The sequence below is a fragment of the Leopardus geoffroyi genome, chromosome D3 (genome assembly GCF_018350155.1).
Source record: "Leopardus geoffroyi isolate Oge1 chromosome D3, O.geoffroyi_Oge1_pat1.0, whole genome shotgun sequence".
Lineage (NCBI taxonomy): Eukaryota > Metazoa > Chordata > Mammalia > Carnivora > Felidae > Leopardus > Leopardus geoffroyi.
In genome coordinates this window covers 11364703-11380830 of record NC_059339.1, presented here as the reverse complement: position 1 = coordinate 11380830, position 16128 = coordinate 11364703, and the positions used below count along the sequence as shown (strand labels likewise).

Genomic DNA, 16128 nt, shown 5'->3' with positions numbered 1-16128 from the left:
TGATTCAGGGCCAGCCAGTGACCCCCAGTGAGGACACGAGTGCTGTTAGGAAAGGCGGGAAGCCCGAGGAGTCTTGTTAGTAAGTCAGGCGGTAGGTTTTCATTGAGCACCTACTATCCGCACATAGAGGGGATGGTCAGGGTCTAATCAGGCGCACAGGGTGCTGCACAGAGACAGTTCTCCAGCGTTGGCTGTCACGTGACACCCTTGCCCGGGCAGAGCTGCGAGCCCTGCGGGGGGGGCCTGCCCCCAGAGGGGATGCGGCACAGGGGCCCGGGGTGGTGGGGCAGGCTCCCCTAGGGTTGAAGTCAGGTGGGTGAGATTCGGGGAGGGGGCCCTCCGGGTTCAGGCCCGCCACCGGCCCAGACTGCCACCCAGCAGTAGAGCCAGAGCCAGCGCTGTCGGCTTGGCCGTGGCACCTGGAAGGCGGCAAGGGAGTGTGGATCGCGACCCAGCAGTCCGGGCAGGTTCCGGGCCTGCTCCGGAGCCCTGACCCCCTCCTCCTGCAGGCGGGCGCTACATCGAGGTGTTCAGGGAAAAGAACGCCCCCACGGCCAAGGGGCCCTTGAAGAACAGCGCCAAACCCTGGCCAGGCCGGACCCTCGGGGAGAACGAAGAGGAGGAGGACCTGGCCGACTCTGGGAGGCTCTTTGTACGGAACCTGCCCTACAGCAGCACCGAGGAAGACCTGGGACAGCTCTTCTCCAGATTCGGTAGGGGCCCCCGTCACCCGCTCACCGCGCACGCCCACGGCACGTAGTGCAAGCCCACAGCCTGAGTTCCGGTCCAGTCCGCCTCCCGGGGGGCTCCTGACCACAGGCAAATGGCGTCACCCCTCTAGTCTCCGTCTGCTCATCCATAGATGGGGCTAATGATCCCTGAGCTGGGGTGAGCGTCGACACGTCACCTACATCGGGGGTTAGCAGGGCCCCCTGTGAAAGGTGGCATCACAGGCCTCGCGTGCTGTCGGAACCCGCCCTCTCCTGCCCTCACCGTCTGACCCCAGAACAGACGAGATTCGGAAACGTTTTGCGGAGCTTGCCCTTGCCGTCCGGACTGCCTCGCTGCTCAGTGGTTGAAGTCCGGTCACTGGTGGTGTGGATGTGACCGTGCTCTTCGGTCTGAGCTGGTCCACCGTCTGAGGCCTCACTCTCCAGACTGAGCGTCCCAAGTGCATTTGACGGCAAGGGTCATGTCCGCCGTCACGGTCGCTGCTGCCGTTCTCTCTCAGGCGAGAATTGGAAGGCCTGGGATTCGGCTTGGCACGCAGGGCTGTGTGTGTTTGTAAGGTCATGGCCGTTGGAGGGAAGGAAGTGAGGGTTTGAGGTGGAGGGCGAGGCCTGGAAGCTTTGGGATCCCTCACTTCCGTTTGGAGGACGGCCGTGAGGACCTGAGCTCGGCTCAGTGCCTGTTATGGGGGCAGGGCGGCCCCGGGCAGGACTCTGCGAGCAGGCACGTTGGTATAACCTCCCAGCCCATGGCCACTGCCCTGGTTTGCACAGCAGGGCTGGGCCGCACGGGCGAGGGGACGGGCAGGTGTCCGTTCAGGAAGATGAAGACAGAGAGGGCAGCCTGATGTTTAGGGTGGAAGCCGGTTCGGACAGGCTGTATTTAGAGTGTAATGATCACGTCACAGCAGAAGCCTCTGGGGGACTAACTCTGGAGCAGCACCGTTCAGCACACTGCACACAGTGACGCCTTTGTGGATGTACTGACTGCTGTCCTGTGAGCTCGGTGCTCTTGGGGTGCCGTGTTATAGATGAGAGACTGAGGCATGTGGAGGCTCGGGGTTTGCCCAAGGCCACACACATCCGTGTGGAGGCAGGATCCAGCCCAGGCACCTGTACTTTGAGGGTAGCCGCATAAAGGACTGTGAATCAAGGACACTCTTGACCCTTGAGGCGGTCTCGTGCCAACCACTTGCCACATTGTTCCTCGGGCCAAGTGGCCGTGACCGACCCAGAACAGCAGCTGTTATGTGTTAAAACCCATTGCGTGTTAGGCCCAGCCCCGGCCCCCGAGATGCTGACGCCTCTCCTGTCCACAGGTCCCCTGTCTGAGCTTCATTACCCCATTGACAGCCTGACCAAGAAACCCAAGGGCTTTGCCTTCGTCACCTTCATGTTCCCCGAGCACGCCGTGAAGGCCTACGCGGAGGTGGATGGGCAGGTGTTCCAGGTGACTGCTCGAGGCTGGCGGGTGGCGGCTGGGCCCAGGAGGCCGAGAAGGGGTGCGTGTGCCCACGTGCACAGGCACCCACGTTTGCAAGAAAATGCGCGTGATGGTGTGCGAAGCCACTCCTTTTTACCGGAGCCAGTGGAAGGTGGCTCCATGAGGGCAGGGCCCTTCAGCACCTAGGACAGCACCCGGCACACAGTACACACTCCCAACTGTTTGTCACATGAACCAATATGCTGTCCGTCCCCAGAAGTACTGCTGGGAAGAGAAATAAGGAAAGAGAGTTTGGACCTGGTCATATTAAATGGCTACAATAGGGTGTAAGAAACTCTTCCTTTTTTCCCGTGTTACCATGTAGTGTGCTTAGCAGGCCTGTTCAAGCCCAGGCCACCTCGAGCTCCCTTTCTCCTTTTTGCCCCAGTCATTCGTTCATTCATGATTTATTGATCTCTCCAGCTAGACCTGGCTCCTGCCCATGTGGTGCCCCCACCTCTGTGCGAGGGGACAGGAGGGGGGCTGCTACAGGCATTTTGTTTTTATTTTTTTATTTTATTTTAATGTTTATTTATTTTTGAGAGGGAGAGAGAGACAGAGCTCGAAAGGGGAAGGGCCAGAGAAAGAGGGAGACAGAATCCGAAGCAGGCTCCAGGCTCTGAGCTGTCAGCACAGAGCCCGACTCGGGGCTCGAACTCACGAGCCGTGAGATCATGACCTGAGCCGAAGTCGGACGCTTAACCGACTGAGCCACCCAGGCACCCCTGCAGGCATTTTATAAACTCAGTTTCCCTTGTGAGGCTGTGTCAAAAGGTCCCCCCCAGTGTCCCGTCCCTGAGTCACATGGCCAGGCCCCACATTGTGCATGGGTGGCCCACATGGTTCTTCTCGAGACTCTGTCCAGCCTTTCCAGCTGCCGCTGGAGGGACTGGTGTCCTGAGGCAGGATGTGGACGTACCCTTTCCCTTCCTCTCTCTACCCCCTTCTCACCCCCGCCCCCCACAGGGCAGGATGCTACACGTGTTACCGTCCACCATCAAGAAGGAAGCCAGTGAGGACACTGATACCTCAGGATCATCGTCTTATAAGAAGAAGAAAGAATCTAAAGACAAAGCCAACAGCTCCAGGTCCTTACCTGCTTCCAGCCTCTGGGCCCCGCCCCTCCAGCTGCCCGGGTGCTCTGGCCCCTTGGGATGTGTTCAGCCTCTCGCCATGACCTTGCTGAGCCCCGCTTTCCTCATCTGCTTAATGGGGGGGAATCACGGTGCCTTGCTTTTTTGGTGTTATAAGAATTAGCTGCGTCAATATAAGCAAAGTGCTTAATCTGTGGCACAAAGCAAGTGCTGGTCAGATATTAGGGATTGTATTGTCCTTGCTCACGTCTCTGGGCCCTGGGTGAAGGGCGGGCAGTGAGCTTACTTCTCTGGGGCTTTGCACCTGAGAAGACACTCCGCTCGTTCAGCCTTGGTCTGACCTCCCCGTTCTGCCTCTGCCTCTCAGCTCTCACAACTGGAACACGCTGTTCATAGGCCCAAATGCTGTGGCCGACGCCATTGCACAGAAATACAGCGCCACCAAGAGTCAAGTGTTTGACCACGTGAGTGGGCGTCCCATCCGACACGGTGGGCTCCGGGCCGAATGCCGGGGGAGGGGAGAAGGAGCAGGGGAGGGGCCGTTGTTCGGGGGTCATCTCCAAGCCCCAGGCCTCAGGATGAAGTTGTGGGCACCCTCGGGGCCTCGTCGAGAAGTGTCCCATCCATGATCCAGGCCTGTGTCTCCCGGGCCCGTGTGGAGCCGAGCCAGAGGCCACAGCTGATGACAAACACCTAGCTGTGTGGTCTCCTCGCCACAGCCCGGTGACCTAGCACTCCTCCTGTCCCACGTTCCAGATGAGGAAACAGGCCTAGGGACACAAAGCAGCTTGGCCAGGGTCATGCACCTGGAAAAGCCTGAGATGAGATGACACCAGGTCTGCCTGAGTCTGGTGCCCATGCACCGAGCCCGGTCACACGCCTCTCCAGGGGTTGCTGCACCCGGTCCCTCGGCCCAGGGCAGCCCCGGTCTTTGAGACGGGAAAAGAGGAGTCCTCAGTCTCTGCCCCGCTTCCTGTCGAAGTCGAGCCTAATTCCAGCTGACTCGTTCCACCCATCTCTCCAGCACCCTCAGATCACAGGCCTTCTTTAAAACGCACGTGTGTGGGGGTGCCTGGGTGGCTCAGTCGGTTGAGCGTCCGACTTCGGCTCAGGTCCTGATCTCATGGTCTGTGAGTTCGAGCCCCGCATCGGGCTCTGTGCTGACAGCTCAGAGCCTGGAGCCTGGAGCCTGTTTCAGATTCTGTGTCTCCCTCTCTCTGACCCTCCCCCGTTCATGCTCTCTCTCTGTCTCAAAAATAAATAAACGGGGGCACCTGGGTGGCGCAGTCGGTTAAGCGCCCGACTTCAGCCAGGTCACGATCTCGCGGTCCGTGAGTTCGAGCCCCGCATCGGGCTCTGGGCTGATGGCTCGGAGCCTGGAGCCTGTTTCCGATTCTGTGTCTCCCTCTCTCTCTGCCCCTCCCCCGTTCATGCTCTGTCTCTCTCTGTCCCAAAAATAAAATAAAACGTTGAAAAAAAAAAATAAAAAAAAAAAATAAATAAAAAAAAAAAATAAACGTTAAAAAAAATTTTTTTTTAAATAAATAAATAAAACGCACGTGTGTGTAGTTACACCACGGCGGAGTCCAACTTAGGCAGAACCTCCGCGTGTGTTTTCCAGCCAGTCCGCAAAGGATTACAGGGGTTTCGGCCCATAAGCCCATTGACCCGCTGTCATTTACTCCTGCCCAACACTCGAGGTCAGTGCTGTCCATTAGAACGAGAACGTGTGCCCCACGTGCACTTGGAAATATCCTGGTGGCCGTGTTTCTTAAAAAGCAAAAAAGAACAGGCAAGGTTCGTGCTCGTAATCTGTTTCGTTTAGTTCAGTGGAGCTGAAGCGCAGCCACGATGTCATTTCAACCTCATACACAGCATAAAAGACAACAAGATATTTTGTGTTCGAAACCCAGCACGTGTTTTTTTTTGCTCCGAGCGCTTCTTGAGTCGCACGCGCCACATTGCGAGTGTTCAGTGGCCGGATGGGGCTCGGGGCCACCGTGTGGGGCGTAGGACGCGCACGGCCTGTTCAGATTCCACAGGCACCCCACGCAGAGAGTCTGTTCTTCCAGAGCCTTCCGGAGGAGGAAGACTCTGACAAACAGGCGCAGCCTGTCCGTGATGGCTATGAAGAAGTTAAGCCGAGTAGGGGAGAGGGTGTGCGAGTGAGGGTAGGCTGGTCACCAAAGCGACATCTCAGCAGAAGTTTGACGGAAGGAGGGATTGTGGGGTAAGCGCCGGGCAGGCAGAGGTCAGCAAGTGCGGGAACCCCGAGGTGGGGGTAAGGTCGGCCTGCACGGCCACAGTGGAGGGTGAGGCATGAAGCTAGAGAGGTGGGCGCAGGGTCCTTGATTTACCGTGAAAGGCACAGAAGCCAGAGGCACAAATCGCTGTGGGTATGTGAAGGGCGTCGGCGGGGGGTGGGGAGGGCCCAGTCCCATCCGGCCGCCTCTTCAGGCTGTTGGGAGATGGGACGGCTGACTTGTCCCTTGCCCACCCACCGGCTGACGGCCTCTTCCTTTCCCCTCTCCCGCAGGAGACCAAGGGCAGCGTGGCCGTGCGTGTGGCCCTAGGGGAGACCCAGCTCGTTCAAGAAGTTCGGCGCTTCCTCCTGGACAACGGGGTCAGCCTGGACTCCTTCAGCCAGGTGGGTACCAGCTCGGCGAGTCACCAGCCACCGGGGAGCCGAGGGTGGAGTTTCAGATCCGGGTGAGCTGGCAGGTTTGAGGATCAGGCCTCTCAAGGATGATCAGTATTAACCCTTAAATTGTCTCTAAAGAAAAAAGTTTCATGCGGGCTCAGACGAGGGACCTGTTTGACTCGGTTGGTGTCTCTTGGGGGCGGTGTGCAGGAGGACTGCCCTGTGACTCACGGCTTCTCCACCCAGATCGGAGGGGCCCCGAACAGCCCGTCCCCCACCCAGCACCTTACTAAAAGCATCTGCTGTCTGGGGGTTTAGACCTTCCTTGGACCAGGTAGGTTATACAGACCAGCACTTAAACATGGCTTATTCTCCACCACATAGGAGATTAGAGTAACGGGTGGTCGAGTCTTAGCGGGCCCGCTGAGGCCCCCTCACACCCACCCCTCCGTCACAAGACACTGAGGCCCAGAGAGAGGGGGGCGGGGGACTCAGAGGTCACACAGTGAGCCTGTGGCAGGAGCTCAGGCTAAATCTCAGCTTGTGACTCCCAAACAGCACTCTCGTCAGCCGTCCAGGCGCTCAGGTTTACCGTAAGAGGGCAGCTGGGAAGGAAGGCTGCGTGGGTATGTCAAGTAAATACGCTAATAGCTGACAGTGGGACTGACCGCGGCGGTCGTCTGCATTTGTGTGTTATTGTTGGGGTCACTCACCTGGCAAGCCGGGAAAGCAGCACTGCTTCCTCCCATCGTGGCCCTTGGATGGGGGGGGGGGGGGCACAGGCACAGAGAGGCCAAGCCACATGTTCCCGGTCACAAAGCAAGTCAGGGTGGAGCCCCAGAGCCCACACCCCTAGCCATCATCCCCTGCGGCCGGAGTTGCACCTGAAGCCCACTGGGGTGCAGCCCTTCCCACCCACAGACGGCTTCCACGTCACCCGTCTTAGTCCTTCCAGCAGCAGCGAGGCCTAGAGGATGGGCGTGACCATTAGCTGGTCCATTTTGCGGATGAGAAAACAGAGGCCAGAGGGAAAGCAACTGGCCCAAGGTTCCCAGTTAGATTTGTGGCCAAGCTGAGACTCATGCTCGGATACTCCAAGTGCCCGGGGTTTTTCCTTTACATCTTGGCTCCTTCCCGCCCTTCCCGTGTCGCTTTTCAGTACAGTAACCGCTGACATTTACAGAGCGCATGTGCTCTATGCACTTGGCTCGTATTAAGGCACATAATTAAGTCCGCCCCCGTAAGCGTCCCGTGGAATGGGCGCCGCGTCCTCAACGTTAGGTGAGGGGCTGAAGCGGGGTGCAGTACGTCTCTCGGGCTGGATGGCTAGTGTCTTCGTTTGGCTTCTCCCAAGAGCAGAGGCTGAGACAGGGTCAAGTGCATGTAGGTTACTGGGCAGTGCAGAAAATACTGGTGAGAAAGGTCAAGGGGAAGGAGGTCAGCGTGGGGGTTGCTTATTACAGTAACTGCAGGTGCAGCGAGGGGGCTGAGCTTTATGGGGAAAGCTGCAGGGCTCATACCTCACACTTGTCCTGCCCAGAGGACGGGGGACGCGTGAACTCCTGAGAGCTGTAGGCTGCTCCCAGGGTGTTAACCCCTCGGCCCTTCCTGCCTGCCCCACGTGTGGTGTCTGCAGCTCCAGGAAAAAAGGCTCTCGGCCCTGAGATGCACATCCTGGCCATTGGCAGTCTGGGCAGGAACGTTCTGGAAGGTCCAGAGAGAGCTGTGGTCAGGCATTGTCAGAATCTGCCACAGCTCGGGAGGGGAGGGGCTGAGATTTGACCCGGGCTCCAGAGCTTCAGCCCTCCTCCCATTCTCTCCGAAAAGCTGCCCCCTGGAGCAGTGTGCCCAAGAGAGTGGGGCCTTGGGGGCCCGCTCCCCAAGCACCTGGCACCTGGGATTGCAGAGGGGTACCTGGTGCAGAGCCAGCCACAGATCGGGGCTGGTGTTGGGCTGGGGGATTCTCCTGCCTGTTGCCCCACGTGTGTTCATTCCCTGCCCCGCAGGCCGCAGCCGAGCGAAGCAAGACTGTAATTCTGGTGAAGAACCTCCCGGCGGGCACCCTGGCGGCCGAGCTGCAGGAGACCTTCGGCCGATTCGGCAGCCTGGGCCGAGTGCTGCTGCCCGAGGGCGGTGTCACCGCCATCGTGGAGTTCCTGGAGCCCCTGGAGGCCCGCAGGGCCTTCAGACATCTGGCCTACTCCAAGGTAGGGCTGCCGGGGCCTGCGAGAGGGCAAGGGGGCCGACGGACCCGCAGGCAGGCTGGTGAGGCGCTGTCTGCAGACCAGCCCTCTCTGACATGATCTGCCAGCTGCCCCAGCCCTGAGAACACCTCAGGGCGGGAGAATGTGAGAGGGGCGCCCTAAACATCCCCCAGAAACCTGGCCATGGCTCCTTGCCTGACTCTGGCTTTCCTTGGTTTTCCATCCCCGGATGAATCGGGGCCATCATTCCCAGAGCTTCGGGTATCTTGTACTCGCGATAAGTTAGAAGTCACTCCTGTAAGCGGCCTGTCCCCTGTTTTCTGGGTAAAGAGGAAGGAGCGTTACATGTGCACACGCTTCCGTCATAGCGTGTTAGTTTCTTGCGGCTTCCGTTACAAATGGCCGCAAACGCAGTGGCTTTAAAACAGCAGCACTGTATTGTCTCGCAGTCGTGGAGGCCAGAAGTCTGAATTCCAGTCGTCCTCGGGCCCTGCTCGCTCTGAGAGCACCCTTCGCTGCCTCTGCCAGAGGCTGGTGGCACCACGTGTCCCTTCACTCGTGGCCGTGTCCCCCCAGTGTCTGCCTCCCTCTTCACGTGGCCTTCTTTCCCTCTGTCCCAGGTCTCCCTCTGCCTTTCTCTTACGAGGACCCTTGTCATTGGATTGAGGGCCCACCCCCATAACCCGGATGCTCTCATCTCAAGATCTTCTACTTAAGTGATATCTGCAAAGATCTTTTTTCCAAATAAGGTCTCATTCACAGGTTCTGGGGCTTCGGATGCGGACTTACCTCTGTGGGGGTGTCACCCTTCAACCCGCTACGAGTAGCTTCTGTTTGTCAGGCACTTTAGCGCCGCACAGACTATCTATCGGCGTCCGGTTCGTCCTTTCTTTAAAGGCAAAAACTCTGCGTGCACACGCATTGCACTGTAGTATTGGCAGCTGGAGGCGGGGCGGGGGGGGGGGGGGCGGTAGGAGAACGTGGGTTTCTGACGGTCCCGATCCACTGTGCTGTGCTTTATCACCGGTCCCCTTCCCTGGCCCACTCCGCTCCATTGCCTGGCCAGAGAAAACACGAGGAGACACAAACACGTCTGGTGACAGCAGACGCTGGGGCCTCTCCCCTGAGCCCCAGGCTGCAGCCAGGGGGCCCCAAGCTGCTCTCAGGGATCAGGCAGCACAGAGGGCTCCAGGCTGTGCCTCTCCCTTTGCTCCGTTCCCCGGGGTGAGTCGTCCATGCAGTCTGAGCCTCGGGCTCTTCCTCTGCAGAGGGAACTGAGCCCCTCCCCTGCCCCGTCTCTGCAGTGTCGCCACGTGCCCCTGTATCTGGAATGGGCTCCGGTGGGCGTCTTCTCCAGCTCCGCCCCGCAGAAGAAGGAACCCCGAGACGCCCCAGCGGGACCTGCGGAAGAGGGTGCGGCGGAGCCGGAAACCTGTAAGAGCTGAGGCCGGGGTGCCCTGGGGCGGCAGGCACGGGGAGGTGGGGGGTGGGCGCTGCACTAAAGCGTGTCAGATGTCTGGTAAAGTTCTTTGTTCGTCCTGGAAACCGGTGCGTCTCGGAAAACGTCCTTCGACGGGTAGAACGTAGAATTACAGGCGGGACGAAAGTAGCCAGCTTTTCCGCTCGTCAGTTAAAGGTTGAAAAAAACTCCCAGAATCTACCAGCAGGGATTTGGAACAGAGCAGGTGAAAACGACCTTGTTTTGTGCATCCACCAGGATGCCTGGCCAAGGAGGGTGACTCCAGGGGAGATACGTACTCTCCAGGTCCTTAGAGTGGCATAGCGCCCCCTGGTCACCAACAGCTGCAAGGGCAGGGACGGGGGCGGCCCACTTGGGGGGCAGAGGGGGCACCACTGGCACAGAGACAGCACAGTTCTTCTTTGTCGGACCGCTGTGCACCTTGCAAGGCATTTTGTGTCCCCAGACGCCACCCACTAAGTGTCAGGAGTGTCCCCGGTGCTCGTGACTTCCTGAAACACACGTGCATCCCCTGGGTGTTCCCCAGATGCGCCCTAGGAGGGGAGAAGCACCCATGGGGCCATGACCACACCCTAGAATCAAAGACCTTGAGAAAAGTTTTGAAAAGGACCGGGGGGGGCGCCTGGGTGGCGCAGTCGGTTAAGCGTCCGACTTCAGCCAGGTCACGATCTCGCGGTCCGTGAGTTCGAGCCCCGCGTCGGGCTCTGGGCTGATGGCTCAGAGCCTGGAGCCTGTTTCCGATTCTGTGTCTCCCTCTCTCTCTGCCCCTCCCCCGTTCATGCTCTGTCTCTCTCTGTCCCAAAAATAAATAAAAACGTTGAAAAAAAAAATTAAAAAAAAAAAAAAAAAAAGGGGCGCCTGGGTGGCGCAGTCGGTTAAGCGTCCGACTTCAGCCAGGTCACGATCTCGCGGTCCGTGAGTTCGAGCCCCGCGTCGGGCTCTGGGCTGATGGCTCAGAGCCTGGAGCCTGTTTCCGATTCTGTGTCTCCCTCTCTCTCTGCCCCTCCCCCGTTCATGCTCTGTCTCTCTCTGTCCCAAAAATAAATAAAAACGTTGAAAAAAAAAAATTTAAAAAAAAAAAAAAAAAAAAGAAAAGGACCGGGGGTCCTGTTATCCACGTGTTGGGACTTTGCTCACCAGCAGCGTCCGCTTTCATACCTACCCCCTGTAGGGTTACCCGTTTATTAAAATAAGAATTGAAAAAATAAGTCTCCCATCGGCCCTCTCCATCATCCCCAGAAAGGCTGTTTCACAGCAGAAACGGGGCGAGCGGAGTTCTCATTAAAGAACACTCCTTTATGGGCATCCGGGTGGCTCAGTCGGTTAAGCGTCCGACTTTGGCTCAGGTCACGGTCTCATAGTTCATGCGTTCGAGCCCCGCGTCGGGCTCTGTGCTGACAGCTCAGAGCCTGGAGCCTGCTTCGCATTCTGTGTCTTCCTCTCTCTCTGCCCCTCCCCTGCTCCCACGCTGTCTCTCTCTCCCCCTCAAAATAAACAAATATTAGAAAATTTTTTTTAAAAATTGCATTTAAAGAACAGTCCTTTAATTGATTAGAGCTCACAGTCCATACCTGCCCCCACCCCCCTCCGGCCCCCGACACCAGGCTGGCTGCATTTGTCACGTCCTCGTGAGTCAGCAGAGCCTTCTTCAGGACTAGCCCAGTCAGCACAGGGCACTCGGGAGCCACCGGTGTGGTGTCCCTGTTCCGATCAGGAAGGGCCATTCTTCAGTCTCTGTGTTTCGAGGCTCCGGGAGCCTGCCTCCCTGATCAGCAGGGTTACTGATTGTTGGTGTGAACCTTCCAAAGCCCTTCCCTACCCCCTGTTGGTGAGTTCGTTTTGTCCACACGTTGGATTAGGGTTCCCTTCAAAACCTGCTTCCGTCTCCATCAGAAACAATTCTTGTAATGCAGTCATGTTTTTTTTTTTTTTTTAATTTATTTTTTATGTTTATTTTTGAGAGAGAGAGAGAGAGAGAGAGAGACAGTGCAAGCAGGGGAGGAGCAGAGAGAGAGGGAGACCCAGAATCTGAAGCAGGCTCCAGACTCTCAGCTGTCAGCACAGCTGACGCGGGGCTCGAACCCACGAACCGTGAGATCGTGACCTGAGCCAAAGTCAGATGCTCAACCGACAGAGCCACCCAGGCGCCCCAGTGACGTAGTCATGTTTCCTACCCAATGAGCCACCACCCTAAAATCATCAGCGGCCTTAGAGTTCACTTGCTAAACCCGAACCTGACTGATATTTTTTGGCCACAGCGAGCCCTCCTTTCAAGCTCGCTGATTTGCCGGAAGCAAAGGACCCTTTCCTACCTGCTTGGCAGGACCACTGAGGCTGGTGCCTCCCTCGGTGACCACTGCCACGTGGCCACACTTGTTTGCGTGTTTCCTGGCGTGGCCCTCCGTCCACTCGGCTCTTCTAATGCTCATTTCATTCGTCGGTTTTTCTTGTTGAATATCCATCTTTGGCATACGGCGAGCCACGAGGGCAAGGCGCGGCTGTCTTGCGCCCTGCTGGGGGCCCCGCACCCTGTGAGGCCCCAGGCCTAGACTGGCGCCGTTGAACGTGTGTGGATGGAGTGAATGGTGCCCGAAGAAGGGTTTCTGCACCTCTGTCTGGGCCCGTGAAAGGGGGGGCTGCTCCCCCTGGCCTTTGTGTCCCAAGCCTCTGGCACCCAGTGGGAGCTTGGGGACGGACAGTTTGTCGTCCGGTGACAGCCCGTGTCAGAGTGGAAAGGGACGGTCACGGCTCCTGCCGTGCGGACCGATTGAAGCCCACCCCATGAGCTACCCTCTGCTGTGTTGTAACCCTTTCCCGCTTCCTGGGGTCACGCCTTGGACGGGCTCATTTCCTTGCCGTCCATCTGTTTGGCATCCCCGTTAGCAAGTCCATTCCGCAAGGCAGCTTCCTTGTCCGCTGGCTGCCCGGTGGGACAGCGGTGCGCGGGTGAGTCCACGGGCGACTGCTCCATGCCGGGCCCTGCGCTGAGCACTTTGGTGCTTCCGTGCACAGCGCAGAGCTCCTGGGGAATCTCCGTCTTCCTTGTCGGCCCCTCTCAGCCCTGCGGCCGAGCGAGCCACCGTCCTCTGATGCTCAGTTTCTGCATCTGTAAGATGGGCATGATGACCATCCCGACCTCGCGGGGCTCTGGGGACAGTATGGTAGATCACCGTTCCTCCGCCTCCGTTGTTCATTCAGCAGCCGAAGCCGGAGCGGATGGCCTGTCATTTCAGCGGCGGGCACCGGCTTCTGCTGAGCGGGGCTGAGCGGGGCTGACCCCAGTGGGTGCGACATAGACCCTCTTGCCCAGAAGAGGCCCGAGGGGCACAGACAGGGCTGTTGGGGGGCGGCTGAGATGTCACACTAGCAGTAGGAATGGGCCCCGCGTACAGAAGCATTCTGGAGCTCACCGCGCGGGGGCTCTGCCGAGGCGTCGAACCCCAGTCTGCCCCGCTGCACCCCGCTTCCCGGGGCCTGTGTGGCCGTGTTGAGAGCATCCCAGGCAGACTCCGGCCCGTCAGGCCCTGCCTCTCGGGGCTGACGAGACTCACACAAAGGAGGCCACGGAGCCCGGCGGCAGGCCCGATTTCAGATGCGAAGCTGTGCGTGTCTGGACCGATTTCGGGCCCTGCCGCGTCCCCTGTTACTAGGTGAATTCCCACAGAGCTCACCTCCTGTGCCTCCGTTTGCCCTTTCTGTTCCTTTCCTTACACGAATCGCATCCATGACCCTCTTCCCAGCCTCCTGTGCTCTTTTTTCACATGCTCCTCCCCCACACTCGCCCGGGCCTCCACCTTGTTCCTGAAGCTTCCCCGACCCCCGTCCCCGTTGCGTGGGGACTCGGCCAGCCCCCAAGCCCTAGATTTTCTCAGGCTCCAAAGGAAGGGAGCGGGGAGGGGAGTGGACGGAGCGCTTTTTTTTTTTTTTTTTTTTCCCCACCCCTCCTTCCTTTCTGCAAAGCCCTCCGTTCTCTGTACCCGTCTCCAGGGAGGGGGACAGTGTGTTTTATCTCCCCACAACCAAGACCCTCACCTCCAGATAAAGGGCTCAGAGTCGGGGGAGGTCCTGAAAAGCTGCTTGCAACTGATAAGAGTCTCTGCTGTCAGCCTTCAGCGCCCAGAGCTGGGAAGGGAGGGGGGGAGCCACAGTAAATTCTGCGGCCTGATTATAATAAAGCCCCATGTGGCGATGCGTGACTGCGTTTTATTGTGCTAACTACAGATGGAAGCACATTCTCCCCTGCCTGTCCCAGCCCCCTCCAGCCCACCTTGCTTTTAAATCCTTACCCCCTCCCCCTTCACGTGCACCCCCCACCCTCTGGCCCAGCCCTGCTTCCTTTCTTGCTTTCCTCTTTCTCTGGTTCCTGGTGATTTTGTTGGCAAACATCTGTTTGAGTTTCGCAGTATCTCGTTTTTCCTTCTCGTCTTTGTCTCCTCAGTCTGGCCCGGAGCAGAAGTGCTTTTTTCAGAAACGACCTTTGGCTTCCCGGCCGTGGCACCCGGCGTCTGGATGCAGGCACGGGCCCCGGCAGGGCCTGGCCTGGCCGCTCGGGGAGCGGGAGCCCTTCTCAGGGAGGTGGCCAGCGGGGACGCAGTTCCCCAGACTCCGAACTGTGGCGCAGGCAGCCCGCCCTGCAGGGAGAGAGCTGTGGGGTCCCTGCAGCCACTGTCTTTCTCTCTTGGCTGCAGGCCTCAGGGTTCGGGGCCTAGGACATTTCCCCCCAGATTTCTCATCAAGGCCTTGCCAGGCAGTGTGTGCAGTGTGGGCGTTTGGGGTGATGTTAAGACCGATGAGACTGTTCTAGATCACCATAGGCCCAAGCACTGTTCCTACAGGCCTCGTGATCATCTTCTGAGTGGGCCTTCTTGTAGTCATTCCCTGCTTTAGATCGCAAGAAGGAAGCACAGAGATGTTTAGTGACTTAGGTGAGGTCGCGCCACCGGAGAGAGCCGGATGCTCCCAGAGCTGCGGCCCCGAGGTCTGTGCCCTGAGCTGCCACCCTGCAGTTCCTCTCAGTCACACTAAGTGCCATTTGCAGGGCACCACCTGCGTTCCAGGCACATGCCAAGTGCTGGGCATACTCATCATCCGCAGATATTTTTGGAGCATCTGCTCTGGGCCCAGCGTCGGGGACATAGTGGTGACTGAGTCAGACGTGGTCGCATCCTCAAGGAGCTCCCCTGAGAGCTGGGGACTTAGAGAAGTACTCAGATAAGGTGATTTCATGATGGAGTAAGGGCTTTGAGTCGAGGAGCCCAGGGGAACGTGTTGGCAGATGGCCAGGCCTGGGCTGGAGACCCCTGGAGCTGGAGTGGACAGGAAGTGCTCTGAGGGGAGGACACTGACCTGAGACCTGACGAGAAGCCAGGCCTGGAGAGACAAGACAGGAGCACAACAGGCCGAGGGGACTGCAAGTGCAAAGGCCCTGTGGTACGGCTGGGTTTGGCAGGCTTCGCGTCAGAACAGAGGTCAGTGCAGCTGGAGTGGGCGAGAGGGGACAGACAAGGTGGGACGTGCTGGGGAGACCATCGAGGAGGCTACTCAGTCATCCAGACGAGAGGCAACGATGCCTGGGCCCAGAGACCCTGTGTGTGGATGGAGTAGTGGCCACTGGTATTTCCAGACGACTCAGCAGACTGCAGGTGTGTGTGTGTGTGCACGCGTGTGCACGTTTAGCTCCGTGTTCCAGATTGAGGATGCTGAGGGGGTGGTCACGCCGGTCACACAGGGCCACACCCATAGCGCCTGGCATCACCGGGACTCTGACCTAGGTCACTCATTCCTAATGCCTGTGTGCTTTCCACAGCTCGGTGCTTCCTGGCTCGTCTGTGGGCCCCCTTCTCGATTTTTCCAGGCCCCCCCCCCCCCCATTTTCAGTAGATCTCAAGACTGGTGCCCTTGTCTCGTTAGTTGTCCCAGCATCCCCGCGGCAGTGAGCGGTGCAGGCAGGTGGCTGCTGGAGACACAAAGGTTTAGAGAAGGAACAGACACTTCCGTGCTGTTGGAGAACGGACGGGCCACGTTTGATCACGCCTTTCATCCGAAGCCGGGCGTTCTTCCTGGACGTCGGGGGTCAGGGCCGTTGGTCGGCCCGTGAGCAGCTGGAGGAGGCGGTGAGGCAGGCCGCTGCACGCCCAGGGAGGAAGTAGGTCCTGGCCGCCCCCACGGTCCCCTCGGTCTTCCACTCCCCGTGGCCGGGCTCCGCCTACCGTGAGTGCAGCTCCGCCCTCCCTCAACCCGAGCATCACAGCTCCTGCCCCTGCCCCTTGTCGCCGCTCTTTGACGCCACCGCCACCCCCACCGCTGTTTCCTCTGTAAAAAGAAGGTCCGTAGCCTTCCGTGAGCCTCTCCCCCGGCCTGAGGGTCCCTAAGATTTCGGGTTCAGGTGCAGCAGCCGCCAGCATTTTCACGGGCCGCCCACTTTTTGTGGTGTGGCTACCGTGGTCATGAACGAGGTGGTCCACCGGGAGCATCGAGCCCAGCACCTGGTGCGTGGTG

The 16128-nt window shown here is 58.8% G+C and overlaps 1 protein-coding gene across 4 annotated transcripts in view; it reads left to right on the top strand.

Moving 5' to 3' along the window:
- RBM19 (RNA binding motif protein 19) overlaps nucleotides 1-16128 on the top strand; it is a 154796-nt gene that overhangs the window by 20281 nt on the left and 118387 nt on the right. For all 4 annotated transcript variants that reach the window (XM_045459499.1, XM_045459500.1, XM_045459501.1 and 1 more), the window contains exons 10-16: nucleotides 510-713; nucleotides 2048-2178; nucleotides 3178-3299; nucleotides 3673-3769; nucleotides 5842-5952; nucleotides 7953-8153; nucleotides 9455-9584. In XM_045459499.1, the coding sequence (XP_045315455.1) occupies nucleotides 510-713; nucleotides 2048-2178; nucleotides 3178-3299; nucleotides 3673-3769; nucleotides 5842-5952; nucleotides 7953-8153; nucleotides 9455-9584 (996 nt within the window). The remainder of the gene's footprint in view (nucleotides 1-509; nucleotides 714-2047; nucleotides 2179-3177; nucleotides 3300-3672; nucleotides 3770-5841; nucleotides 5953-7952; nucleotides 8154-9454; nucleotides 9585-16128) is intronic.